General features: G+C 35.1%; 1 protein-coding gene across 4 annotated transcripts in view; it reads right to left on the reverse strand.

Moving 5' to 3' along the window:
* Positions 1-4858: 4858 nt before the first annotated feature.
* LOC135206119 (uncharacterized) overlaps positions 4859-16263 on the reverse strand; it is a 206005-nt gene continuing 194600 nt past the window's right edge. Inside the window, exons 3-8 of one of the 4 annotated variants that reach the window (XM_064237363.1) lie at positions 13162-13296; positions 10983-11167; positions 10430-10631; positions 9653-10137; positions 8853-9158; positions 4859-8593 (exon numbers count right to left, since the gene is read on the reverse strand). In XM_064237363.1, coding sequence (XP_064093433.1) covers positions 8186-8593; positions 8853-9158; positions 9653-10137; positions 10430-10631; positions 10983-11167; positions 13162-13296 — 1721 coding nt within the window. In that variant the 3' untranslated portion in view covers positions 4859-8185. Of the gene's footprint in view, positions 8594-8852; positions 9159-9643; positions 10138-10429; positions 10635-10982; positions 11168-13161; positions 13297-16263 lie in introns of all 4 variants that reach the window. The other 3 variants (XM_064237361.1, XM_064237362.1, XM_064237360.1) reach the window with 3 other exon arrangements.

Raw genomic sequence — 16263 nt, forward strand, 5'->3', positions numbered from 1 at the left:
ATGCGCGGCGAAATTTTTGATGTGCAATTATCATATTATTGCATCTGCAGACTATAAACCAGCAACTATGGTCCAGGAAGTGCTAAATTAATATTTAACGTCTAAAAGGGCTATTTTTATAACCCTTCTCATACATTTGATTCTGCACTAAAACGCCACCTAAGACTCTCCGATTACTCACCTGGACAGACTGGTATTCGCAGAATCGAGATGAGTGAGTCATGACGTCTTTCATTACTTCACTGTGTAATGCGTGCTAACTAACCACCTGGATGCCATTTATATCTTTTTGGGATGTACCTATTACTTGTGATTTTAAGCTGATGTGTGGGTGAACAGGCATTTATACATTATTCACAATCAATCATTTTAAACATAGTATGTCTATTTATAAATGAACCATTCACTAATGTAATAATTATCTACCGTGCAGATTATTATACATATTTTACTCATATGTAAAGAATTTAGCTTTTTTTCGGATTTCTTTTCACAAATAGTCAGAATTTACAGTTATTCTTACCGGATCTTTGCTCTAGTATTTCCATTCACTACTCGTCGCTACACGATATAGCCAGGTGTTTGACGACGAAGGGAAACTCTAATTCGGGCTTTTAATTTTTTTTTTTTTTGGGGGTTTTTTTTTTTTTTCCTTTTAAGCTTAGAGTATATATTCGCCTCGCGTCTGATATGGAGTTGCTCGTATTGGCTGGCTGCTTGGCAGCCACCATAGAATGCAGATATTGACTGCTATCATTTACCGTTAGCTCAAACACAGATTGAAGAGTTGGTTGTCTTAGAATTTAAGCAGTTGTGACCAGCTTCTCTTGATCCATACATATTTATGGATTAGCTGAAATTATTTCCAAGACAATACTTGAGCTCCTTGAAGCATATCCAGTATTCTACCAAGTAAAGTATATTTTACTCCCTGGTTCTGACTGCAGTCAGGGGGTTGTCAAGGTGTTTCTTTCATATTTATTTTGAGTTTGATTAATTTTCAGTTACTTTATTTGCAGAATTTTGTTTGAGCATACTTCATTTCCCTTTCAGGCATCAACGCAGCAAAATCTTATTCTACTTTCCTGCTAATACTTTTGGGAGACTGTCTCTGCTGTTAAAGGTTTGCTTGATCCATATTGTACTAATTCAAATCACGTTAACAGTCATTGCTGTCTCAAAAGTCTAATTATAACATTTAGAATTTCCTGAATAATACTGTCATATTTAAGATCCCATTTCATTGTTGTGTTGAATTTCGCATAGAGATTTCATTTTCTAAGTTGGGGCTTGATTTATTGATTCTCAGAAAGAAATCAACTATTGAATTCAAGAAAACTGCAGTGAATATGATGGAGAGATCTGCCTTTGGTAGAGGTCCTTTGAAAACTTAATATAGGCTGCACTTCCCTTTTGATAACTCCAGGAAATAGTATTTGTCAAAGAAATGCAGTACATGACAACTATATTCAGTTACACAAACGTTTCTGGTTATACTAGTAAAAGAATATTGGTTATTGAAAACGTAAAATTTTTTTTTTGGGGGGGAGGGGGTGTTCTAGATGGGCTTTTCACGACAAGCACAGTATTTTAAACATGATATCTGGTGGTGGCTAATCTTACTATATGTTTGTTTGTAGTGTTTTTACGTTGCATGGAACCAGTGGTTATTCAGCAACGGGACCAACGGCTTTACGTGACTTCCGAACCACGTCGAGAGTGCACTTCTATCACCAGAAATACACATCTCTCACTCCTCAATGGAATGGCCGAGAATCGAACCCGCAACCACCGAGGTGGGACGACAACACCATACCAACCACGCCACTGAGGTGACTTAATTTAACTATATGTATTCGGTTTATAAATAGCATTTTCAATTTCCCTTGATGCGAGATATTCCTGCGCTCATTCCAACTAAGCAGTGATATGGACCTAGTATTTTGAACTGTTGTTCACTCCACTCAAAATTCTTGAAATCTGTCTGTCTTAAGCCATGAGGTTTGGATGAAGTCAGCAAATTAGCTTGTGTTCATGGGCGCTCGTGCTTAGCGGAAAGAGGGACTCTTACCCTCCCCCCCTTGAAATCCTGGAAAATTATATATATATATATATATATATATATATATATATATATATATATATATATATATATAATTCCTTTATTCATTAAAGAAATGCATGCGCTGATACAGTTTTTGGAATTAACTTGCTAGGTCAAAGGGTCAAAAGTGTTTGTCTGCTTGATACTGGAAACTATCCACGTATGTATTAAGAGGATTTGGGACCCCTTGGAAAATATGCTGCGGCCACCCATGCGTTGTGTTCACTAGATTGGTTGGTTTATCTGCCTTCCATGTTGGATCCCAAGTGAACACAGTAACAGGAGGTTGTATTTAGTCAAGTTCCCTCTGGTGTCTACCTCAGCATGTGTCTGAATACATTCCAACTTTATTTCTTCCCTAGCAGATGAAAGGTACAATGATCAAGAGAATGATGTCCTTTACCATTTCAGGGTAACTGTGATGGGGGTAAAAGTTATTGGAGATTGTCAAACTTAATGTTTCTTTCAAGTGAAGTGGTGAACCATGCTTTCTAGGAAGTGTAGAGATGCACCAGCAATGAGTGCATAATGTCCTCTAGAAATCACAGAGATCTTACAAAGCCAATTATCTTCTTGTTTGCTTCACTGTATGTACTTAATGTATAATGCCCAGAGTACTGAACTCAGTATTCTAGGGGGAGGACATTCTATAACAGCACTTTTAGCTGTATTATAAATCGAGTAAGCATAATGTTCTATTCTTTCATTTTTTTTGCAGACTGGGAGGTTGAGATCTGCAAAACAAGAAGTCATTAATTCTTGAAATGTAGGAAATAATGGAAGCTTCCTGTTATAATAGAACCTGTCAAGGATGGGTAAAAAGAATAATTTAAAATTGGGCAAAAATGAAACAGCTACTTTGGGAAATAACAGTCCTGTCTAAAAGATGAAGATCCCAAGAAATTGCTGATACCATAGTTATCTAATCAACTGTAAACCTATTATGGGCTGGTTTAAAAGTGCAGCCTCCACCTCTAAAAATACCGTAAATGTTTGTAAATACTACTCAAAATGTGTTTGAAATTATGAACATAACTTTAAAAGAAACACCAAAGAAAAATGTTTTACTAAACTTTCATCACTGAACAAAATGACCAGATGCACCTACTCTATATGTTGGCACAGAATCAACATTTGAACATCTAATATGACGAATGGAAAAAAGGTCATGGCAAATTGTAAAAAAAAAAAAAAAAATGGAAGTAACACTCCAAGACACTACAGCACAATCATTGTTTAATTTAGAATGAGCGATGATATGACTCAGAATTGCAACATGCCTATCTCAAATAAATGCTATGTATATGACTAAGAATTGCAACATGCCTATCCCAAATAAATGCCAAGATGTAATGAGACTATGAATGTGCATTGAAATGACATGTATATCAAAGATATCTAGGTCCAACCTACTCTCCCACACCTGGCTATTACGAAAATAGGAAAACCAAGACTAACCTAGGGCACTTTCATCTTGAATCGGCAAATTGTCTTACAAAAGCAGACATCATTCATATAACAGTACAGATAAACACAAACATTAACCTTTCTCTCTTTCCTCCATATAAACTCTACTCTCATTAGGAAATAAAGTGCAGAAGGGCACAAACAGATATGAATCATAAAAATGTGCTGAAACTTCCAATGATGCTTTACAAAATCTCTAAATTATCCACAAAATTACTGAATAACTGATGAAGATTAACAGACTGATTCGTTGTAGGGACACTACTAGGTGAAGCAGGGTGGTAGTAGTACCACTTGTAGCTGAGCCTATATCCACCTGCTCTAAAGTTGCTTTACGAAGAATGAAGAACATGAACATTTTTTCATCGAGACATCAGTTGCTTTGACTTCTCTTGATCTGGCTTCAGGACTTTATTAGTGCCTTCCCTCTTTTATTGTACTGTATCAATCACTGAACTACTATAATGATACATCTTTAAGTCCCTGCAAATCATATGAAAGTCATCTGATACAACGTCCGCTCTTTCTTTGTTGCTGTACTATCTTCTTCTTCCTCTTCCTCTACTCTTGACAGAATTAACTTGACGGTAACTTAATAGGTTAACTTGGTTACAGATTCTCATGTTTGCACAAAGATCACAGGTGACCAACAGATTTGGGAAATAGATTTTAATTAAGAGTTACAATGTCAAAAGATATTCAAGCAACACAACACATTCATGACATATGAACAAGATATCTCATGATACAAATCAGAGATGATAACCTAAGGTAACAAGTACAGTTCATGGGTAGCAAGTGATCTATGTGATTCAATGGGACTACAGATGACAGTTTTGATACAGAAAGCAAAATTTTGTCTCGGAATGTACAGATATTCAAGCAACATTATCAGTATTCACAGGACACTAACAAAAATGTTAACAAAGATGCAAAAGAGCACAGAAATAGTCAACACTACTAAGTGATGCATGATCATTGGAGAAGCAGACAAAGACTGCCAGTTATATGTGTGACAGTGTGATCACCTTGCACACAGCACACAATATGGATCTTCTTTTCCTCATTGTTCTGAGCCAGTTTCACTGCTCCAGTGGTAAACCACAATTATTCATGAATGTCTCTGCTAAGTCAGTAAAAGGAGTTTACTAACACAGTATCTTTTTTATGGTAGCAGATTACATCTGTTAGCTACTAAGATTCAAGAATGCTAGATTTTTTCATATTCTTTTTGAAATTACAACTTACAACCAAAATTGTCAAAGGAAGAATTCAAAACCCACATACTACAACAATATTCACAAATTTATTAAACATCTGCATGGTTTAACATGTCCAGAAAAGACAATGGCAAAGTGAAAAATCTTGGGTTTTCAGACATAAGTACAAATGAAACATAACACAAAGGTTAGCTTATTATGCTGCACCTGAAAATATATTACAATATGTGAAATAACAGGAAACTATATGCTTGGCTCTGAAACATTAACCTATTGCTCTATCTGCTTTGATTGTCATGCATTTGCTCCTAGTAGATGACCTATCACACAATTTTGTGTCACTTTACCTAGAAATACATAATTACCTACAAAGGAATCTTTTTCCTGAAGCCTTCCCATGTGTTTTGTTCCACTATCCCTCACTTGATCCCTCAACCTTTGCTTCATTCTCAAAATATAGGGTTGAGTCCAGGGACCTAGAGATTAAGTGCTTCATCACATTTAGTTTATATTTCATCAGTCTACGTATATGAATGGACAAAACTCAGTTACAACAATTTTGTCTATTTGTGTCCACAGTTTTGAGGACTATGCACTTCAGGAATTTACAATGTCAGTGATTTTTAACACTGATGTATATAATTTATAAACTGTACAATAAATCCTCCAGAGCCTTGTCTTTGGTGATAAGGAACCATCCTAAATTTTGTCTTTGTTACCATCGTAATATTCAGACTTTAAAATCATACCATTTTGCTATATCATACAAAGACATCTGGCTATCCCTTTAATTTTACAATAAAGTGCTCCAACTGGCATTGCCTATTTAACAAAAAGCTCTGGGTGACAGGAATACCTAAAAGTGTCTGGACTTATTACATATGCATATTCTGCAAAACGATCTTTGCAAATTGTGTCTGCACATTGTTGAACAAGATGAAGGTGATATGTTAGATCCACTGAGAATTTAAAAAAAAATTCAGAGGCAAAATTTTTTCATGTTACCAATAGTATACCTTAACACACACAAAATTTGGAGTTTTCAGACTTGGTTTAAATAAAATTTAGTTTTAATCCTGTCAAAGATAAGTTTTGACTGTGATACTTGAAAAGGCAATCAAACATTAAAATGGGTAAAGTTGTTATAATCTAGCAAATTAATAGTGAATGGCTGTTCCTACAAACCTCAAAGATGACAGGCCTTATAGCACCCAAACTTCCCTTACAACAGAGGAAAATGGGAAAAATCACAAAGACTACATGACTGAATAGCTGAGGGACTGCAGGAAAGTGGAGGAATGTTGTAAGATAGCCATTCTCTCAAATCCTTTTCTATTAATATTATCATTAAGTAGTTTAACCAGACCACTGAGCTAATTTATTAAGTCTCATAGGGCTGACCCAAAGGATATGTTGCTCTCTGATCCATCAAATAAAAAATCGTTCCTAAATATCTCATGAAATCTTCAAACAGAAGTTCACTATGAGCATCTTCAATCTGTTATGTCACACCTTCAGCACTTTTAACAAGTATAAAAATTCAAGCTAAATGACCTCAGATGCAAAAGATTATGAAAGTCTGCTTACTGACATGAAGGCATTGAAGGGCAGAGTTGCTAAAACAAGTAACTTTTTGCATTTTAAAAACGGTTTCTTTTGTTTTCTTAGATGCACCATAGTTGAAATACAGCGATAAGACTATTAGCTACAAATGAAGGATCAGTTATGAAAAAAGTCAGACCATTTTTTTTTTGTCTCTGGTGCAAAATATGACAACTTTTACTACAATTATATCTCATCTACAATTTCATTATGAGTATCCATATAATGAAAATAAGATGTGTGCAATGAGTAATTATGCCTAATTGATGAAAAACTTATTTTGTGCTTCATCTCAACCACTTAAAAAAGAGAGCAATTCTCTATATTTCATTTCTAATCTAATGTTGCATAAAGCTGTTTCTAGAATCAGCATAAAATAAAATATTTGCTATCATTGGTACATAATCTTCAGATATGACTTCAGTACCATGAGACTTAACTTGACAAGAGTGGGAAGAGTCAAGAGCAAAAATTAGTTTTGTTTAAAAAAAATCTGCCTCCTAATCATAGATTTTGAAAAACATAACCTTTTAATGTTTCCTCTCCTGTGGATGAAAGAAAAGCTAATTTCATAATAAGATTTGACTGCTGAATCACAATGCTTTGCTTACAACATAGCAGACCTGATTGGTGAATAGAGTATACTTGAAAAATCATCTTCAAAGCTATATACTACTACCTATATATATTATGGGCTTTCATCTTGCTACTAGGTTAAGAGTTCATCTTCAATGGAGCGAATAAATGAGCCACCCAGTCAAAAGTTTCCATATGGCCCGCTGAAAGAGCAAGAGCCTATGCTACCAAAGGTCAGCTTAATCTATTGACAAGAAAAATTTAGTGGCCCAAAAATTTTCAATAAAAAGACTGCATAAGAATTCTAAATTTACACTGATAATACTGGCTGCATACTTACTAATAACTTCTGCAAATCAGTAACAAGGGTTTTTGTTCAGTAATTCCTGTCTCCCAAGCTAAATGTGACTGAATAGTAGTTAAATAATGAATATGAACCTAAGTAAGATTATGGCGTTTGGAAGTCGTGAAAGACACTAATAAGACTAGACTAAATTTTCCTTCCGTGGAATGATAGCAGAAATGCAAAATCAGTTTTCAAGCCTAGATTACATGAGATTCAGTGAATGTGAAAGAAAGAATTTACAAAATCTTTATGGTATGGCAACCATTGCACAATGATTTGTTATGATTACAGTATCAATAATGATATGAACATTCTAACATTTGTCACAGCTCCAGTTTACCTGAAAAATTTCTGTAAATACACTGTAACAAGATCTTTGTTCCTAAAATCACAGATAAGTCATCTTATTTCATATATCTGCTGCACCTGTCTGAACATATAAAAACACTGAAAATTTCAGAGAACTGCATAAATAATTTAATTTCCTGTACAGTAATTTTCAGTGGAATGAAAATTGATGATGTAAATTGTTCAAATATCTTTGGATTTAAGAACACTGTAATATTCCCATAAGATTATCAATATTTATGCTTGACCCCTACTACTTTAAGTGAAGTGCAGATGAAAATTCCCCATAATAAAAATTTGGTGGCTGAAAGTACATAGTTCAAGAGAAAAAAGAAATAACCTGAGCTGCCAAATTTCTAACATTTTGCATAACAGTCTGGTTTTATGTGGTCTTCTTCAAGACTTTCCCTTACTACAATCATAAAGCACAGTGACCTTTCCGGCTAGGGAATGTTGGGGTTTGTCTGTCAATTTGCATCTAAAGGGCAAGATCACAAATGATACCATATAAATATACTTTCCTCAAACAATGGTTTCAATAAGAGTTGATCTACATGGCACCTGGCCTGCATTTGGACTCAGGTTTTCTTTATTTTGTGTGAAATTAGTGCATGGCATCTGAGAGCCTTTTCCTTTCTCTCCTCTTTTCCCTTCGACCAGGTTTCCTTTTTTCTGGGAATGTAGACTGATATTCTGGGGAAGAGTAGCAGACATAGGCTGCACTGGCTCTCGAGGATGCATTTCCTCAAACTGCGACAGCAAACTCCTGGTAGAATCAGGTGAAGCCAGTGGGGCAGATTTTATAAGAGGCCTTCTCAACAAAGTTTCACTCGGTGGCATGTCACAATCCTCTCTGTAATTGCCAACAGTATAGGCTACCACTGTAGCATGATCCAGCTTTCCAGGGACAAGTGCGAGTTTTTCACACACCTGTAACACAAAACTATGAGTTAGAGCAAAGAAATGCTTTGTTATATAAACTCTAAATAATAGGACGAAATAATAATTAAGTGGCAAATGGATGATATTAATTCTAATAACAAACTTGCCAAAATTGTTATCATTTTGTATTTCTATTATACATCAATAATAAAATTCTTGTGGAAAGTGAGCTCCTTTTCATAGAGAGTACTATGAACAATCACACATACTGTACACACATAGCAACATGCAAATTTTTTGTTAATACCTTTCGTCGTCTATTTCGCTGATCGGAACGAGACAGATCTTTTGAAGTTGCAGGATACAAATCAGGGTCTTCCAGAATCCGACGTTTTGCAACTGTCAGTTTTGTAGCGAAATGCACCATCTCCAAACATAGACCTTGTGCAGAGGTTACAGGACCCTTGCTGGTTAGACCACAACGTAGGAGATCTTCCATGCGTAACAGCGTTAATTCATGCCTTTGATGTGCTTCAACCAATGGGAGGTACGGATCACTTTTAACTTCATCTTCGGGCAACCCTGCCCCTACAGACCTGATATTATTTAATGGCTGCAAGAGATAAAAGAAAAAGTATGGTTCAGTAACTGAAATTATTTCAATTTGTCAAAGAAAGGTTATAGAGATATTACAACATATACTAATTCCTAAAGTTACAATAAGATTTAAAATGAAGAAGTACTGTAGTACCAAGTCCAACCCTCAAAGCAGTATGAACTTGAAGAACAAATAATAAAACACTTACAATTCCCCTGTATAACATCACATAAAAATTATACACTAAACTTTTTAATTGGCATTCAAGGCTGGATTTTTACTTCCGTTGTTGTGTAATGAATTTCTAGTACCCTAAGACAGAAGTTCTTAAAAGCGGAGTCTATTGAATGTTCTCGTCTGGGATTCCTTCTCAATCCCAGAACATTCTCCCTTTTTTTCTAATTTTATCAGAGGCTACTTAGGCCACCCTTTCAGTTGGCTTTTACCAGAAAAAAAATGAGTAATGTATGTATATGTAAAAGGATAATGAAAAAGACAACCTTCCTCACTTGTTTTCCTCCTGGCCCAGAACTCTGAGGAGGTTCTTTAGCTCCCTGCTGATGCTTTCTTCCTCTCCCTCTCTGCTGGGACTGCGAGTGTTGTCTAGCAGCCGGCTGCCGCTCACCATTGCGCCTTCCTTGAGCACTACTTCGTGGGTCTTTGGACGAAGAGCCCTGATTTTGTGGTGTCTCATTTTGTGCATTATGTGTACCATTAAATTGCTCTCCTGCTTCCCTGCCTGGCGTTGATCTCTCTCCACCACCCTGTTCTTTATTTGTTTTAACTTCTTTTTCTTTCTTGGGAATTGCAAACTTTCCTACAACTGGGTCAAAATTGTCGGAGATGCCATCACTTGTCAAGAAGACGATATCTCCAGGATCACAGTACGTTAATGAGCACGTTAAATTGTTCAACTCAGGGTTTTGCCCATCTACAGGGCCTAAGGCTCCTAAGGCATCACGCATATCGCGCATACTATAAATATCATGGGAACCTGAAATGGAAAGAAATTAACCATTATGGACTACCAAACTGATATGCCATGTACAGTGTTTTGCTTTTTTTAATTATTAAACTCAAAGATAAATATATAAGGATATTTACATACTATCAAAATGTATCAGTTATGCAAATTTTGCATATTCCTTCTACAAGTACCTATATGTTCCTTTCAAATTTCAGTAACTTCATGATTCTGCTATATAGAAAAAACTACAAGAACATATATAAATGAGATACAGTACAACACAAGTAAGCCAATGATAAGCACAGCAGTGGCAACTAACCCTGAGTTATTTCCCGAACACCATGTTTCTGTGAATAGACATATGCTAGTGAATCCCCAACATTACAAACGCAGACCACAAATTGGTCCTTATCAGCAAGAGGTAAAACCACAGCTGCAGTCAACGTTGTCAGCATTCCATCTTCTTGTAAAATGAGACTGTGTGCTGCATGGAAGGACCTCAGAAGGGCAACGAAGACCTCCTGCTGGAAAAGAGCACAAAACTGGTGAGAAATTAGCAATGAGTAGTGAAAATGCAAATGGATCTTATTCTTATTCTGAAGAAGTTTGGTCTTTAATCCCAAGAGATATGTATCATCAATTAATTTTCAGCAAAAACTGCATGAAATTACAATAATGACACATTACAATACCAAATAACTAACTATAAGACTAAGTTTACTTTATTAACTAATGGTTTCAAAAGACCACCTATATCCGCATTAGACTGCAACATTTATAAACTGGAAAGTTGAAATGACTGCATGTCAAAAGTTCTGGTTGAAAATAAATTAGTATAAACTACTGCATTATACAGTATACATTGAACTGACTGTTGTATTTTCTGGAGGAGAAGCTGCTGGAGAATATAAGGCTGTATTAAGATGGTGCAAACAGCCATGCACTGCACATCTTGCTGCAATGCTGGCCTTCTCTCCCCAGTTAACACCATCCGCAAGAGCCAAGATTGCACTATCCTCACGCGCAACAACACCAAAAGCATCGGCTATAGGATTACCTGGTAAAGACAGTAAATAATTTTAAGCTTGTGACAGCAATGAAATAAACAACTTACTTGTTAGAATTTGTCCTTCAACACTTTGTCTTCAATTGCTCCCATCCCTTTACACGTATTTCTTAGTATGTCACTGAATTTACATGAAAAAGTATGGTATAATGCCACTTGGCTATAGCTTTGTCACTTTTAAACATTTGATACCTTACATAAATGACTGTCATAACATAATTGTTGTATAGCCTGACTACAAAGAAGAGAAGAAAATCTCATTGCTGAGGACAATTTGAAGATAATTGTTTTAAAGTGTATATAAACATAGTTCCTTTTATAATAAATGCTTTTAAAACCCACTTTCCCTTTCTAATATATGGTAAAGGCCCTGCAATAGTTTAACGCAGCACTAGTGCTACAACAAGCAAATAACCTAGTACTTAATACTTTATTTCAGTCATCCTGAACGAAAAGCTCTTAGTATCTTTTGGTGTTATTTCAGATTACTTCAGTCACATCACTGAACCGATGGGACAAGGGAAAGGCGAATCAAACTAATATTTCATGATGAAAAACGTCACAAGTTTAACCATAATTTGGCAGTGAAATCATCAGAATTGGAGATAGTCTATTTTTTTAGGCTATATAGTTAGCCCCTGGGATAGTTCAGTGTCAAGGCTTTGGCCCAGACACCAGACATTAAACTTCTGTGCTATGAGGGTATTTCTGCTCTGCTTCTCTGACCCTTAGGGGTTAATTATTTATTGAAAAAAAAATGCACTGAAATATGGGTAGATGATACCTTAGAGTAATTTTTGGAACCCTGGCAGCTCGTTCAGATTGAGAAATAAAGCTTATTTCATTAAGGTTATTATTGAATATGGTACATACATATATTTATAATAATTCTGGTACATTTGCCAGATTTCTATTTATTATTATTACACAGACTCTTTTAAATTCATAGATATAACTCAAATTAAACATGAATAACAAAGATAAAACCACAGAACAGGTAATAAAAATGAGCAAACTATGAATAGAAGAATGGCTTATTATTGTAGAACTGCAGTTGCTACATAATATATGAGCCAAGCTACATAACACTGCTGAGAAAATAGTTCCACAATTTTACCGAGAAGGGAGAAGACTTCTGGTGCTGGGCGTCAAAATAACCTCAATAAAAAACAAGTGCACTGATACTTATTAAAGTGATGAGCAGCAATTACTAACTCAGCGTGGAAGTCTGCCACCTTTTCAACTGCTACGAAAGACAACACCACCGCTTGGCAATTATGTCTTAAGTATAAAGAATCCGGGATGGAATTCACACCAGTTCAGGTAATCCATATTAAACACAGATAATGCACTGAGGGTACAATGTAATCACGGACACATGAGATAACAACGGATCAGGACATGAGAGATGACACGATGGTCGTCCCTATACTCTCCACATAGACCAGAGATGGCCAGACTTTTGAACTCCGAGATCTACACCAAAGACTGAAATTCTTTTACGATCTACCATACTACATAATCACATATTATTACGTGGGAAAAAATTCAAATAGCGCCAAAGAAGGCAAAAACATGAGTACAATTGCTTCTTTATATACTATATATATATATATATATATATATATATATATATATATATATAGATATATATACTATATATATATATATAATATATATATATATATATATATATATTCACTTGTGTTTTTATTTGTTTATATAGGATTGTGGGGAAACTGTGATCGACCAAACAAGTGGCCACGATCGACCGGTAGATCGCGATCGACTGTTTGGCACCTCTGCTGTACTAGACCTTGGTCGTCTGTATCTGACGTATACCCAGACCATGACTTGTAGTACCATAAAACACGAAAAAGTCCGGGGGAAATGACGCATTTTAGGAAAAGCTGGGAAAGAGATAATGTGACGGGTGCTCTAAGATTCTGAGTAACGTGTGGAAGAAGTAGAAGTGGTTTGTTTACCTGCGCGCTCATTGGTGAGCGGATGACGCTCGTAAAGCGTGGTGGAGAGACCGTAAGCACGACTGTGGGGTCTGTTCCAGTTGAGGAGACCAGCTATCTCCTCCGTCTCGCTCCTCTTGAGGTCTGGGTCTGGCTCTGCGGGACATTAATGTAAAGCAAATAAGTGTAATCTAAATACAGGAGAATAAAATGGAGGGACAAAAGAGGAATAAATGTGAATGATATCTTTAGACTCTGGGGAAATGTAAATTCTAGATTAAAAGATTTTGAGTAAATATGAATTACGTTCTCTTAGGACTAATGGGAAACGTAATTTCCAGAGATTAAATAATGCAAAAGTGATGTACAACAACGATAATAGAGAACATTTGTATAGTCATCCGAAATCTGTGAGAAATAGTTCTAGAGAATAATTGATACGACAGAAACACACATTCTTAACATGAAGGACATGATAACCACCAACCACATGAATTTAAAATTGGCAGAAAGAAAGACAGTCCTATTTACATCTCATTTCCTCTTACTTCATTTACATAATTATTCGAGGCGAATATCATGTTCAATAAATATTCACGTAATACACTGCACAAGTGGTGAAAAAGTGCTATTATACAACAGCATCACTTTAAACAGGAAGAAACATATTCACACAGACAAGTTATCAACATGCTAGTATATTCACAAGTTTAATTTCATCGCACAAAGCAGCGTTTTGGCATACAAGTTCTATTCACTCATTTTAAAATAAGTAATGAGAGATGGTTTATATCAAAACAAAACAGCAAAACACAAAATCACCTATGGTCAATGGCTTCTATGAAAAAAATCTGAATCTGAACTATTCTATATAAAAAAAATCTATGTGCAATTAATTCTATATCAAAACTATATCGAAATCTATGATTCTACTCTACGTAATATTTCAAAGTAAACATTCTCTTATATATGGGAAAAATGGCAAAACAGTATCACAGTCGGAATGTCAACAAATCTTAAAAAAAGGAGAAAAAATGTTATGCGCATTTCACGAGCTCGATGAGTCTAGGCTAAAAAGCGCTCGTAAATAAACACTCGTAATGCACACAAACACACACGCACACGCCTGCACGGATTAATCAAAATTTCAATATAACAAAACAATGCCCTAAAGCTGCATCTTTATGGTAAATTCATATTGTAAAAAAAGAAAGACACAAAATGAAAACAGGTACTTGTAGCTAGTCTCATTACTCCCAAGTACCGCCGCATCGGGTTATGACTGGTTTATTGCATAACAAACGCAGCGTTGCCTTTACTGTTCGCTAATTTATGTCCTGCGCTTGGTAATAACTAGCTTGTTCCGGGTATGTATGTATGTCACATTTTTACATAAAGGCACATGAGTACACAGACTCCTACACACGTGAGAATGTATAAATAGAGCTTCAGTATGCTAATGCATAGTACTAATACATACTTGGAAGGATTGGGTACATTTGGAATATATATATATATATATATATATATATATATATATATATATAGTATAATATATATATATCATATAATATAATATAATTATTATATATATATATATAATATATTATATAATATAATTATTTATATATAATAATATATATTATATATTATATATTTATATATATATATAATATTATATACATATATATATATATATATCTATATATATATATATATTAATATATATGTATATATATATATATATATAGATATATATATATATATATATAATATATATATATATATATATATATATATATATATATATATGTATATATATATATATATATATATATATATAAATATATATGTAAAAGACATGCTTACACAACCCAAATACTTTTAAGGTTTAAATTTTCATAGAGAAGACTTACATCGCCCAATCACACCAAATCTTGCTTGAAGTTTTCTTTGCTCAAGTAATCTAGGAAACGTTACACGGTCGCCATACAGCGCAATGCAACTAAATTTGCATCATAATTAAGCCAGCAACCACAGATATTACAGCAAATACCTCACATTAAATGCTCAAGTGCTGATAATCCTCTGGTCCTCCCCTCTCCCACAAAAAAAATAATAATAAAATGAAATAAAATAAATTAATTCCACAATGATTGGTTATAATTAAAAGGATTACTCTTAAGAGTCGCATAAACCAATGGATTCATGAGGTTACCTGTCATCTCACTGTCAGCCACATTTGCAAACCTTTATAAGATAAAATACATAAAAAGCAATTAGAAGATGTAAAGAAAACACGATCAGCCAACTTCCAGAAGTTGAACACAAGGATGCTACTTTATTAGAAGTCTATCTGTGCTATTGCTATAATTGAATTAATCTCCACTCTTACCAGATAACACACGCGAGACAAAAAAAGAAGCCATCTACTATGGCGTGCTTCAACTCTTTTAAAAAATAGTGCGTGAAAGTGATTTTCTAGAGCAAGGGCTTACAAGTTCAACATTAAAAAAAAATGATATATTTTTGTTGGTTTCCCTTAAATGCTAACCTTCATTTCATTTGAGCCTAAAACTAATGGTGAAATCGTGAAGACAAACACCAAAAACGGAATTAACTGCCTGAAATGGGGCCTCAGTGAATTAGTTACTGGTGCCACAGGCAAACTATACCTGGTGAAGCAGGCTTTCATCTTAGTCTCATGATACAACGGTTAACCCTTGTGGCAAAAGTTGGGAATATTGGAAGGTACATACACCTTAGTAACAATACATAATCTTGGAGATATTCAGCTTCAGCTAAAGGTCACACTGGCGTTACCTTGTACTGCAGTTACAGCCAGGTCACCTAAGCAATGTGTACAGACTGTATTAACTTCCATTTTCAAGGTACAGCTCCATGGCGTTCTGTCATAAGTTTCAATAGTCCTACTCCTCAGCATTCATTATCTAGCTTGCAGCTGAAGTAGGCGGTTCCACTTTTAAGTTTGCATTGGCAGTCCTTGGCAGCCCCCAGTCTCCACACAACTGGGCAAAGACATCAGTGTGGTAGTCGCTGGTTTGGAAGAGGAACAATTACATCGATTCGATACTGCTGGGGTGGCCAAGTCAGGCTATCCCA

The sequence above is a fragment of the Macrobrachium nipponense genome, chromosome 29 (assembly GCF_015104395.2).
Source record: "Macrobrachium nipponense isolate FS-2020 chromosome 29, ASM1510439v2, whole genome shotgun sequence".
NCBI classification, from domain to species: domain Eukaryota; kingdom Metazoa; phylum Arthropoda; class Malacostraca; order Decapoda; family Palaemonidae; genus Macrobrachium; species Macrobrachium nipponense.